Source organism: Pristiophorus japonicus, chromosome 2 (genome assembly GCF_044704955.1).
Source record: "Pristiophorus japonicus isolate sPriJap1 chromosome 2, sPriJap1.hap1, whole genome shotgun sequence".
NCBI classification, from domain to species: domain Eukaryota; kingdom Metazoa; phylum Chordata; class Chondrichthyes; family Pristiophoridae; genus Pristiophorus; species Pristiophorus japonicus.
In genome coordinates, this window is record NC_091978.1 from 40328491 (window position 1) to 40342613 (window position 14123).

The 14123-nt window shown below is 44.1% G+C and overlaps 1 protein-coding gene across 1 annotated transcript in view; it reads left to right on the forward strand.

Annotated features, from left to right (window-relative positions):
• maea (macrophage erythroblast attacher, E3 ubiquitin ligase) overlaps positions 1 to 14123 on the forward strand; it is a 221144-nt gene that overhangs the window by 54801 nt on the left and 152220 nt on the right. Inside the window, exon 3 of the mRNA XM_070866887.1 lies at positions 12201 to 12404. Coding sequence (XP_070722988.1) covers positions 12201 to 12404 — 204 coding nt within the window. The remainder of the gene's footprint in view (positions 1 to 12200; positions 12405 to 14123) is intronic.

The following is a 14123-nucleotide window of genomic DNA, read 5'->3' on the forward strand; positions in this document are numbered from 1 at the left end:
TTGACTTTATATTAATTGAAAGTTTACTCTAGTGTCATTGTTGTAGGGGGAAATAGTTCGACTTCTCTTCCCATGAGCGGGCCCTCTGAGATAGAGGGTCGACGCTCGCCCCAACCCGCGTAGCAGTTCTCGAAGTTAATAGACAGACTGATGGCAAGGTATAACTATCTTTAATTACGAACGTCCGGGAACACCTCTCATCACAGTCGCCTGTGAGTGGAGATGCTCCCTGAATAGCAAAATTGTACATCATTTATACATTTCATTAGATCCCTTCGCCCCCCCCCCCCCCCCCAGGTACGACCTCCCTCGATCTCTAATTGGGTTACCTTATTAGTCATATTTTGGATTGACAGACCACGATCTCGAGGCAACTTTTAGACTTTAACTGGGATGACCTCATTGGGTTAGAATTTGCTGATTGTACGTAGCGCCGAAAGGTCTGTTTAGAGTCTTTTCACAGAGTCTTAAATTGTCGGACTGGACGTACCTTAATGTTATCTAATGTTTTGGTACATCAATGTTGAATCAGAGGTACTGGAATGTGTGAAGTCAGCGAGAGCCTTTTTGCCTCTTTTGCTGAGCCGATGTAAAAGCCTGCACTTTAAACCTTATTTCGCTTATACCCCTAATGCCAAATTTCTCTTACAATTGTCATTAGTGTTAATGAAGTGGAAATTAATGTTCGTTAAAGTAAACATTTACGATAGATTGAAACAACCTATTAAACCTTAAAAATCATCATATAGTGCTACTTTGGGACCTAAATAGGGCAACGATAATTTTATCTCAATACGTTGGACCTCGTATACATTATTGAAGGTAAAACTGTGAAGTAATCAATGGGCCTTCACTGCCTTTGGAGGTTCCAAAACTCAGTTTGAAAAGGAATTTTTCTTGGTGTCTGACTACTTCATTTGTTGTGGAGGGCAGTTAAATTGCATCTGCCATTTTGGTTCTAGTCACGGGCAGGTGACATCTCCGCTCAACTTTATGGGACAATAGTGCAGTTTCCCCACTCCTGACTTATATGGATCTTTGGTTGACCGATCCCTAGCCAAACTGGTGGAGTCGTAAACTACTTTGTACGAACTAGAATGTTAGTATGAATTAGTTGGTTTAATATCCTCTTTTTATACTATAGAAGTGCATTGTTCTCGATTATGAAGTTCCCTCTTTATCTAACATTACTAGGATGCCAGTGCCTTGGAGAGGGTGCAGAGGAATGTACTTAGAATGATCCCGGGGTGCGGAACTTCAGTTACATGGAGAGACTGGACAAGCTGGGATTGTTCTCTGTCGAAGGTTGAGCGAAGATTTAATATATAGTTCATAATTGAGAGATTTTGATCGAGTAAATAAGGAGATATTGGCCCCAAGATTCCACATGATTTGCTCCTGATTTTTAGGAGCAACTGGTGGAGAACGGACTATCTTAGAAATCGCAATTCTCCACATTTTTTTTTCTGCAGTTCTAGTCAGTTAGAACAGTTTCACTTTGGAACAGAATTTTTTCTTCAAAAGGGGGCGTGTCCGGCCACTGACACCTGATTTCAAAGTTTCCACAGTGAAAACGTACTCCAAACTAACTTAGAATGGAGCAAGTGAAGATTTTTGTCAGCCTGAAAAAACCTTGTCTACACATTAAAAAAATCAGGCGCAGGTTACAAATTAGGCGTCCGGAACGAGGTGGGGGGGGGGAAGGGAAGTCATTAAATTCTAAAATAAATCCTTATTTATACTTATACAAATATCATACAAATAAATTCAACCTGAACAAACATTTATAAACAAAGAAAAGATTAAATAAACCATCTTCCTACCTGTGTGAAAGTGCTTCAGGCAGGTTCAGTCAGCTCAGCGGTGTAGCGTCGTTCCCGCGAACGGGAGGGAGGGGCAGTCGGGCAGTAAGCAGGCATTTGTGCAGCCTTCCACTTGAGGTGGAGGCCTTAAAGTCAACTCAGCGGTGTGGTGTCATTCCCGAGAACGGGAGGGAGGGAGGGGCAGGTAGGCAGCCAAAGATACAGCAGCAGCCTTCGAGCTGTGAGGGGGACTGAGGCCATTTGACAGGGAGAGGCAGCCACATCGACAGTTTTATATTTACATTTGCAGAATGGGTGCTGCATTGTCAACACCACATATTATGCAATGGTTCGCCATCAATTCACTGCATAGGCGAGAATTGATTAGAGCTCACCGCACCAGGAACGTCGTAGCCCGTAGGTTGATGGGCAGGAGACCTTACCCACGTCGACAATATCGAACCAGGCGCTCGTACCTGGACATGAGCAAGGCTGATTGTGTGAAAAGACTGCGTTTTCGCAGAGAAGTTGTCACTGAGATCTGTGATATGGTGAGAGCAGATTTGCAGCCCAGAAGCAGAAGGACAACTGCCTTGTCTGTTGAAGTGAAGGTAACAGCTGCACTTTCTTTCTATGCCTCGGGATTGTTTCAGGCTACAACTGGAGATGTGTGTGCCATCTCTCAACGTGCAATACATGCCTGCATTTACCAGGTCACGGCTGCACTTTATGCGCGAAGGAATGACTTCATCAATTTCCCAATGACCGCACAAGCGATCCATGAGAGGGCTGTGGGCTTCTTCAGGATTGCCGGCTTCCCAAAGGTACAGGGCTGCATTGATTGTACCCACATAGTCTTGCGAGCACCCGTGGAGGATTCCGAGCAGTACCGAAATAGGAAAGGTTTCCACTCCATCAATGTGCAGCTCGTGTGTGACGACAAGCAGCGCATCATGTCAGTCGATGCGAGATACCCTGGCAGCACCCACGATGCGTTCATCCTACATGACAGCGTTCTATCTGACATATTTGAGCAGCAGCCAGAAGGGCAGAGCTGGCTACTGGGAAACAAAGGATACGGCCTGACCACCTGGCTCATGATGCCACTATGCGTGACACTGACAGAAGCTGACCGTCAATACAACATGGTGCACATTGCGACGCGCAGCATCATTGAGGACCATTGGCATATTGAAACAGTGATTCCGATGCCTGGACCATTCCGGAGAACAGTTGCAATACTCTTCTGAAATGGTCGGTCACTTCACTGTTGTGTGCTGCATGCTTCATAACTTAGCCATCATGAGGCAGCAGGAGCTGGTAGTGGAACCCGAAGACCCACGTGAGGGTCCAGTGCATGATAGTATTACGGCAGACCAGATGTGGATGATAACGACAATCAGGAAAGCATGCAAGTGCCTGATGCCGGAGCACGAGGTCGGAGGAGGGCTCGAGACTTGCGCCAGCAGCTCATCCGTGAATGCTTCAACTACTGATGCCTGAGGGCTCTGCGAACACTTTTGCATATGGACATGTTTATTCTTTGCAGTTGTTCCTACGTTGTGTTGTGTTAATGGAACATGAAACAGTTTTAATGAAAAAATATTTTATTGAAAAGTTAACGTCACTCTAATAAAATATTTGTTGTACCAAACTATACTTTTTAATATGACTCTTGAAGATCATTTATAAACTTGTAAAGTTACAAAACACTTTCTATGTGAAAAATTGTACACTCTAAGATCACTTAAACTTCAAGATCACTTTTTAGATGCAAAATTAAATAATTTACAGAATGTGTGAGCATTTACACTATAAGATCACTTGAAAACCCTGAGATCACTTATAAGTTGTAAAGTTACAAAACTTACAAAACAATTTCAATTTGAAAAATCTTACACTCTGAAGAACCTTAAACTTCAGGATCACTTTTTAGGTGCAAAATTAAATAAGATACAAAAAAATGTGAGAGCATTTACACTATAAGATCACTTTAAAAACCCATAAGATCCCTTATAAGTTGTAACACAACAAAACTTACAAAACAATTTCAATTTGAAAAATGCGACTACAGCTTCATCAAGAACAAGAACAAAAGCAGCAAAGAAAGGCTGCAACCATGTCTCGTCCATATCTGTGAATGTTCACTTCCTCATGGGGGTGTCATTTGATTGGCTGGGCTGTGTGCCCTTGTTGCAGCAGCTACCTCAACCAGGCCCTCCCTGACGGCCTGTGCCGACATTGCATGCCCTCCCTGATGGCCTGTGCCGTAATTTGCATGCCCTCCCTGATGGCCTGTGTCGTCGATTGCACTCCCTCGGACATTCCCTCCCTAAGTTCCCGTGTCATTACTGCTATTTCTCCCATCAGGCCCATCAACTCTTCACCTACTGCATTGATGCCACCGATGAGTGATCGGGTCAGCTCATTGGTCTCCATACCCAATGCCACAACCTGAGCCGCATCTGTTGCACGCTGCATCTCAGGAGAGCGTGTCTCCAATCTCCTTCTCCTCTGCCTGGGTCTGCCTCGTGGCACCACTACACTGGGAGGCGCGGGCACGGACGGTGGGATGCTCGGTGTTGCAAGCGGCACCACTGCACAGGGAGGCGCAGGCTGGGACTGTGGGACGCTCTGTGTTCCAGACGGTTGAACTGGAGGGAGAGGCTCGGGCTGGAATGGTGGGATGCTCTGTGTTGCAGACGGCTGAACTGGAGGGAGAAGCTCGGGCTGGAATGGTGGGATGCTCTGTGTTGCAGACGGCAGCACTCGAGTGCGAGCCGTGGGCTGGGATGTTGGACGAATGGGTGTAAACTGCTCCATGATATCAGCAGCAACACTGGGACCCGAAGCGTCGGAATCGAAACCATAGTAGGTGGAACCAGAACCTATGCGAGAGGGAGGCGTAGGCTGGGACGGTAGTGCAGTGACTGTAGAAAGCTGCATTATACCAGCAGCACCACTGGGACCCGCAACATCGGAAGCGAAACCATGGATGGTGGGACCAAGACCTATGCTAGGGGTTGAAACTCTGATGCCCCTTGATGGGGGCTCATAAACATTAAATTGGAAGCTCCCCCCTGCAAACAGTTCAGTCATCGCTGCCATCATCCAGTCTGGATTGTCCGCAGCTGGTTGTACTGGTCCTTGTTCTGTACCCTCAGGATCCTCAGGGTTGGCAGCAGCAGCAGCATCGTCATCGTCCTCATCATCATCATCATCATCATGTTCTGCAAAATACATCAGAACAGTCAAATGCTTAACAGCAAGGGAGGGGGCCGGATGGGTGGCATGAGTACTTTCACACATAGCAGGCCAGGCAGCAGGTTGATTTAAAGGGCCACGATGCATTTTCAGGACTTACCCTCTTCCTCGCGTGCAGGCCCAGCTTGTGCTGTACCGATTGCTTTACTCCATGTTCGACTCATCATAGCAGCTACCCTTTGTTCCAAGGGTGTCAGTGGATGCAGATTGGGCATGCCTCCTCCTGTTCGAGTTGCTTCCCTTTTGTTGTGGGCCAATTTCTTCTGCAAAGAGTAAAATATAACTTTTTAGAGTGTGTCAGTCTGTAAGGTGGGCCATACAGATAGCCAGCTTACAATTATGATTAAATTAAAAATGGGAAATATTACTTACACTAACTACTTGACCAAGGTCATGCCATTTCTTTTTACACTGACTTCCAGATCTCCTGGTATGCACCACTGCGCAGTAATCTTCTACAACTTGGTTCCAGCATTTCTTCATTTCTTTTGGTGGCACTTTTATGCGACCTCTGTTGCTGGTATCTAGCTCCTGCCATCTCTGCTCAATTACATTCACTAATATCTCAACTTCCTCATGTAAGAAATTCTTTGTTCTTGGTGGACGTTGATCCATTGCAAAGTTGAATTGTCACTTTTTTTTCTCCAAACACAGTCCTTAATTTGCAGGCACAGGTACTGCAAGTTTAGCAGTGAAAAGCTGAACTCACTGATTTCAACAGTTGATTTCTTCAGCAGTGCTGCTAAAAGCACTCCCTCACACACAGAAATATCAAGCCTTTGAAGGGTCCAAGAACAAATCTTCGCGTTTTCTGCAGCACTTTCTAAAATGGCCGAGTGCCAATGTTTTTTTCCGCCCCCCCCCTGGCTGTCGCGCCGAGCTGCAGGGCGCTCCAGAATCACGCGTTTTTTTTCAGGCGCCGTTTTTGGCGCGATAAACGGGCGCCTAGCTCGGAGGGGCGCCCGTTTTTTATCGTGTGGAAACTTGGGGCCATTGGGCCCAAGTTTCCACATGATTTGCGCCTGATTTTTAGGAGCAACTGGTGGAGAACGGACTATCTTAGAAATCGCAATTCTCCACATTTATTTTTCTGTAGTTCTAGTTAAGTAGAACAGTTCTACTTTGGAACAGAATTTTTTCTTCAAAAGGGGGTGTGTCTGGCCACTGACGCCTGATTTCAAAGTTTCCATAGTGAAAACGTACTCCAAACTAAAGTAGAATGGAGCAAGTGAAGATTTTTGTAGAACTGAAAAAACCTGTTCTACACATTAAAAAATCAGGCGCAGGTTACAAATTAGGCTTCCAGAACGAGGTGGGGGGGGGGAAGGGAAGTCATTAAATTCTACAATCAATCCTTATTTATACTTCTACAAATATTATACAAATAAATCCAACCTGAATAAACATTTATAAGCAAAGAAAAGATTAAATAAACCATCTTCCTACCTGTGTGACAGTGCATCAGCCATCGTTCGTTGCCGCGGGGGGGTGGGGAAGGAAACCGCCGTTTGTTGCCGCGGAGGGGAGGGAGGGGAAGGGGTTTGTTGCCGCCGCGGAGGGGAGGGAGGGGAAGGAGACAGCGGTTTGTTGCCGCCGTGGAGGGGAGGGAGGGGGAGGAAACCGCCGTTTGTTGCCGGGGAGGGAGGGGGAGGGGACAGCGGTTTGTTGCCGCCGTGGAAGGGAGGGAGGGGGAGGAAACCGCCGTATGTTGCCATGGAGGGTGGGGAGGGGAAGGAGACCGTGAGAAGGCTGCAAGAAGCCTCAGTGCTGATGTGCTGATGGCAATGTGCTTTTATTAAAAAATGTTCAAAAATTAAACAGTTACAAAGAACTACAAAAATGGCCGAGTGCCAATGTTTCCTTCACACTGCGCGAACGCTCCAACGCGCACGCGCAGCATTGCCGGCAGGAAAAAACTAATTTAAATAGTACCCGCCCCCTCCCACTTACAAAATCGGCGCGAGTGTAGGCTCCGCCCCCCTGGACGCCGCGCCAAACAGACAAGGAGCTGCAAAGCGCTCGAGAATAGCGCGTTTTTTTTCTGCCGCCGTTTTTGCCGTGAAAAACGGGCGCCCAGCTCGGAGGGGCACCCGTTTTTTTATCCTGTGGAAACTTGGGCCCATTGTTTCTACTGGCAGGTCGGTAACCAGAGTAAACAGATTTAAAATAATTGGCAAAAGAACCAGGGGGAGATGAGAATTTTTTTAGGCAGCGAGTTATGATCTGGGATGCACTGCCTGAAAGGGTGATGGAAGCAGATTCAATTGTAACTTTCAAACGAAGATTGGATATATAATTGAAAAGGAAAAAATTGTCGGCTATGGGGAAAGAATGGGAGAGGGGGACTAATTGAGTAGCTCTTGCAAAGAGCCAGCACAGGCATGATGGGCCATGTGACCTCCTTCTGTGCTGCATGATTCTATGAACTGCACATGTGCAGGAGTCATGTAACTGCAGCTGCTTTGACGTTGTGTTTGTGACTTCAGAGTATTGCAGATGCAGAATCCAGCCCACATTATAAATGGGATAGATTCAGCAGTGAGGGAACCAGGTCACATGCTCGAGCAAAGCAATTCTGTAATATAAATAGGATATTAAACTAATTACTGCATAAGGATATTTTCCCCCTCAGATAGGTAAGAAAACATTGCAAGCTTGGGTGAAAATCAAACTTTCATTAATTGTTAGGCTCTTTACAAGATGGGACAATTTGAAGAATGTACTTTGATCCTCTCTTCCCCCATACCCCAAAAAACCCTTTGGGGATATTTGAATTTACAATTTATTTTTTTGCCCCATCACCTTGGTGTATAGTCTTGCATAACATCTCAAGAAGGAGCTGGTCAGCTGAAGTCAGCATATATCTGTCGAAGCAAGTATTTGTATCGGCAGCAGTGCGATTGGCATCCTTTCCATTCCTGGATGTTTGTGCTGAGCAGGGAGATTAATGTACATTACTGTTAGGTAATTCAAGGCAGTTATATGCCGACTAGATTGCTTTAAAACATTATTTGCACAGGCTTGGGAGAAGGTGGTCGACCCACCTGCTTGTACAAGGTTATTGCTGATCCATTCTATACAAGTATTGTGATCTTTGCCAGGATTCTTGAATATAAATGCACTTCACCGAGGCGTACGAGAGCATTGGCCTTACGCTAAACATTCGAAAGACAAAGGTGCTCTACCAACCTGCCCCTGCCAAGCAGCACTGCTCCCCGATTATCAGAGTCCACGACAAGGCTTTGGACAATGTGGACCATTTTGCATACCTCGGGAGCCTCGTGTCAACAAGGGTAGACATCGATGACTCGGTCCAACACTGCCTTCAGTGTGCCAGTGCAGCCTGAGGAAGAATGTGTTTCAAGACCAGGACCTCAAACCTGGCACCAAGATCATGGTCTACAGAGCAGTGGTGATATCTGCCCTCCGATATGGCTCAGAGACATGGACTATGTACAGCACGCACCTCAAAACACTGGAGAAGTACTACCGACGCTGCATCCGCAAGATCCTGGAAATCCATTGGCAGGATAGGTGCACCAAACGTCCGTGTCCTCGTTCAGGCCAATATCCCCAGCATCAAAGCACTGACCACGCTCGATCAGCTCCGCTGGACGGGCCACATCGCCCGCATTCCTGACATGAGACTCCCAAAACAAGCTCTCTACTTGGAGCTCCGACACGGCAAGCGAGCCCATGGTGGTCGGAGGAAATGCTTCACGGACCCCCTGAAAGCCTCCTTGAAAAATGTAACATCCCCACCGACACCTGGGAATCCTTGGCCCAAGACCACCCAAAGTAAAAGGCGCGGAACACTTTGAGTCTCTTCGCTGAGAGCAAGCTGAAGCCAAGCGTCGACAGTGAAAGGAGCGCGTGGCACCCCACCCACCCGTCCCTTCAACCACCGTCTGCCCCACCTGTGACAGAGACTGTCGGTCCCGCATTGGGCTCTTCAGTCACCTGAGAACTCCTTTCTAGTGTGGAAGCAAGTCATCCTCGACTCCGAGGGATTGCCTATGATGATGATGATGATAAATGCACTTCTACAGGGGAGTTAAAAGAAATTGAAGGGAGAGTCAACACTGCTATTCTTGTACACCACCTAACAGCCAGTTACAGACATGTGGGTGACGTATTCAGATGTCTTCAAGATTCAATCAGTTAAAAATATAGAGACACATCTCTTTCCCATGCAGTAGCTCTTGGGTATTCAATGGTAGATGCGAGTTCGACAGCAGTTTGCACATCAGTATAATCATCATCATCATAGGCGGTCCCTCGAACGAGGATGTATAACAGAACAAATTGAATGTAGCAAAATAAATAAAGCACATCAAATTAGCACATGAATGACGAGATAAAAATATTACCTGTTCTATGATTTTTTCAAGTAACAGCGCTTTGCAAATGTATTCGAAAGCTATTTACCAAACACGTCATAAAACTTCCTTCAGGTGCATGTAACTTTGTCTTATTTTCCGGTAGTCGTGGTAGGGAATAAATATGGCCTCTGAAGGATTTATTGCTTTTGTGATTGCCAGTTGTTAATTGGATGTGTTTTAGTAAATAAGAAAACCTTTTAAAGAGTGATTTAAAAAAAAATAGTGTGCTTTAAATGGCTTAAATGTCCTTTTTACTTCACAAATTGGCGTGATTTGTATGCCATTTTTTCAGTGTTTTGCCCTATGGTATGGAATATATGCTAGATACACAACTTTTTAATTAGATTGATATTTCACTGATATATGCCTGTATTATAAAATCAAGTTTCTTATATTTTCTATAGAGATTTTGTGAGCTTCAAGTAATGTTTATCCTACTAGAGATGTACATTTATTAACAAAACATGTGTTACCTCTAGTTTTAGTACCTTTTTAACTGAATGAAATTGGGATTCTAATAAACCATGATAAAGATGATGACTTGTTTGGTTCATCAGTGTTTAGATTAGCATTTGAAACTGATTTAAAGACTTAAAGAAATACTTTTCCTACTTGCTAATTTAACATTTGGGGTGACATTGATCATAACTGGAGAAGTTACTGAACTCACCTCATCATTACAGGCAGTCCCTCGAAATCGAGGAAGATTTGCTTCCACTCTAGAAGCGAGTTCTCAGGTGACTGTACCGTCCAATACAGGAATTATAGTCACTGTCACAGGTGGGACAGATAGTCGTTGGAGGAAAGGGTGGGTGGGGAGTCTGGTTTGCCGCACGCTCCTTCCGATGCCTGCGCTCGTTTTCTGCATGCTCTCGGCGACAAGACTCGAGGTGCTCAGCCCACCCCGGATGCCCTTTCTCCACTTATGGTGGTCTTTGGCCAGGGACTCCCAGGTGTCAGTGGGGATGTTGCACTTTATCAAGGAGGCTTTGAGGGTGTCCTTGAAACGTTTCCTCTGCCCACCTGGGGCTTGCTTGCCGTGAAGGAGTTCCGAGTAGATCGTGTTGGGCATGTGGACGATGTGGCCCGCCCCAATGGAGCTGGTCGAGTGTGGCCAGTGCTTCGATGCTGGGGATGTTGGCCTGATGGAGAACACCGACATTGGTGCGTCTGTCCTCCCAGAGAATTTGCAGGATCTTGCGGAGACATTGTTGGTGGTATTTCTCTAGCGATTTGAGGTGTCTACTGTATACGGTCCATGTCTCTGAGCCATACAAGAGGGTGAGTATCACTACAGCCCTGTAGACCATAAGCTTGGTGCCAGATTTGGGGGCCTGCTTTTCGAACACTCTCTCTCTTCCTCAGGCGTCCGAAGGCTGTGCTAGCACACTGGAACTCACTGAATTCAACTGTGCGAAAATGTATAGCAATGGAGACTGTGAAGTGAACAAAGGAATCATGGAAGGATAACCAAAAGAATGTCTCACTGCAAATGTTACAACATTGGCACAAATAGCAGACTTGTTCAAGGTCTTGGTTACTAGTCACGCCATTAAAATTGTAACAATAACAAGGGTGAAAAGCTCTTTGTGTAAAAACAGTTGCTATTACACATAACCACTTGCCCGTACCTAATTGGGCAGGGAAGGCCAGGTGTCGGCTCATGAGTGGACAGAGGGAAGGGGGGATCACAAAAGGATAGGGTGAACTGAATGTTACCAAAAGTGTATAACCGTTGCGCCCCTACATTGTAACGGGGCTTGTCCGAGGGAAGTGAGTGCACTCTGAGGGAGAGCGTTCCTTTGTTCTGATAAGTCCCGGCCGTTGAAACAATTAGTAAAGTCTGCTTTGTTATAAGCTGCTTCGGTGTTCGAGTCAGTGTATTCGCTGAACCAGATTGAGGAAAAAGAATCCGTATCAACACTGTTAGCGACAGCCATCTTCTCTTTCCACTCTTTCTCCCTCCACCTCCCCAGGCCTCAGCTGCTGGAACGTATAGGAGCAGGAGGACGTAGCAATCTGGATTTTAAAAATCAAAATGGAGACTAAGAATAATAAAAATGTAATAAGTGATGTAATTATAATGTGTAATGTTTGGTGTTTGAAAGAGATTGTTGCAGATAAAATTATAGCATTGAATAAATATGTAGAATTTATTTTTCAATACCGGCAAAATAATAACACATGATATAACTTAAAGCAAAATACTGCAGATCATGGAAAGCTGAAATAAAAACAGAAAATGCTGGATCAACAGATCAGGAAACATCGGTGGAGAGAGAAATCGAGTTAATGTTTCAGGTCATTGACATTTCTCTGCAGGAGCTCCCTGACCTGAGTATTTCTAGCATTTTCTGTTTTTATTTAATAATACATAGTAAGTTGGTATTGCAATTTTAATGTCTATGTGTAGCCAGATGCTCACTGATTTGGAGAATATACTATTTTATAGCAATAGAAATATTGCAAACAAAGTGTAATGAGAAGGCGCAAATATGACACTTAAAAGAAATGCCTGTTATATGCAATACTATTTAAACACTCTCCCATGGCATTATTCACAGGAATATAAGGCCAAGTGCAGTCTTCAGGTAAAGCAGGGGATGGTGGGAATAGTAGTGTGTGCAGATGCAAGTCACTCCCCATTTCCAAGTCACACTTGTTTTATCATACATTGCTTAACAAAAATGCATTGCAGATCAGTTTTCCTACTGGGGGTTTTTCACTGATTTTGTCCTTGTCCTTCCTGCAGGCAGTTGAGTCCATCCAAGCTGAGGATGAGAGTGCAAAGCTGTGCAAACGTAGAATTGAGCACTTGAAAGAACATAGCAGTGACCAAGCAGCAGCAGTTAATATGTGGAAGAAAAAGCGCATGGACCGTATGATGGTGGAACACTTGCTGCGGTGTGGCTATTATAACACTGCTGTTAAACTGACCAAACAAAGTGGAATTGAGGTAAGTAGTGCCTGAAAATAATCATTGTGCTTGAGATGTCAGTGAAATCGTTAACTTGTTGACTTGCTATATAATTGCAAATTTGGATATGTACACTTTTGAAGTATGTCCCTAATTTTTCTTCCTCAGTGAATGCTTTTGAGAGTTCCTATGGTGAAGTATGATCAAGATATTAGTGATAAAGTAAATTTACCATGGTTAGCCATTGTGGAGCAGCAATCAACAAAACAATTGAAATGTTGAGCCGTATTTCTAAATCAATAGTGTATAGTTCTGAGGCTGTCCTGCTGATGCTGTGCAGTGCTTTCGTCAGACCGCACCTTCAGTACTGCATTCATTTCTGGTCACTGAGGTGTCAGATAGATATCCAAGCCCTGGAATCTGTACAGGAGAGGACTGAGTTCTGAGGAACAGTTACACTCTGATTCCTTCAGCATTGCAAAAGATGAATGAGCGGGTATGTAAGGTACAAAGTGGAATAAAAAAGGTTAATCTGCAGCACTATTTCAAATTAAACCATGACGGCAGGCCAACAAGACATAGGAACTAGCGAAAAGCAATTCAAAATTGACGTTGGAACACATGTCTTCATGCTAAGAATGTTCCTTTGGGTAGGGTAGTTGAAACAAAAGCTCTGGAATTATTCATGAGGCAGTTACATGCTGTAAATGCACCATATTCTTTTGAAGGATGTGCTTCATTGGTTAAATGTCTTCTGTTACCTGTATTTATCTACAATCTTTGTGAAAATTACATTGCAAAAACACTTGTCCAAAATTAGCTTTTTTTAATGTAAACTGTCAACTTTGGAAGTATTACAGTAGGTACAATTGGGGAAATCCTTGATAATTGTAGGCTTGTGGACTTTTAGGAAAATCTACAGGACCATTAACCTATATCAGGTATAGCTTTCTCAAGAATAATAAATGAATTGAAGTAACCTAGTAAACAGCGAATAACTTAAATGAGCAACACATTCAAGAAACCATTAGATTGCACATATTCAGTTCAGCAATTGGATACCTTGACAGCCCTTTTGTTCTATTGCATGTCTTTTGTGCAACTCTTTAGGTAGCTTTGAATTGATTCAGATGCTTCTGCCATTTTGTGTGATGCATGTTATGATTATTCTGACTGTGACATTCAGGACTGTAAATATTAAAATTTTGTAATGTCAAAAAAAAACCTGGCATTATGTGGTTCAATAATCACTATTAACTTATTTTATGTTGACCAAAGCATTGTATAAACCAAAATGTATCCAAACTTAACTTCAAAACAGTAAGGTCAATTTTGATGCCGTTTTTAAAGTTTGAAACAACTATAATTCAGTGAATTTGCATTATAAATCTGGCCAAACTAACACATTTGTTTGGTACACTAATCCTTAAAATGGTTGAACTAATGAGACAAGCTTTTTGTTGATAGACTTGAAGATGTTTGGCGGTAATCATCCCGAGGATAAGTAATATATTCTTAAACTTCTGTTCTTCTAAACCAAACACTATTAGGAAGAGGATCCCATCAAACTCAGTGTTTTAATTACTTTGAGGATCTCCTATTTTATTTTAGACTCTTGATACTTGCTATATCAAGGCTTGGCTTCGTTAGTAGCAGTCTTGCCTCTGGGTCAGTGTTTTGCAGCATTGAGGCTCACATCAAAACTTGAGTATATAATCGAAGCTGATTCTTTCCTGTAGTAATGATTGGGTGCTGCAT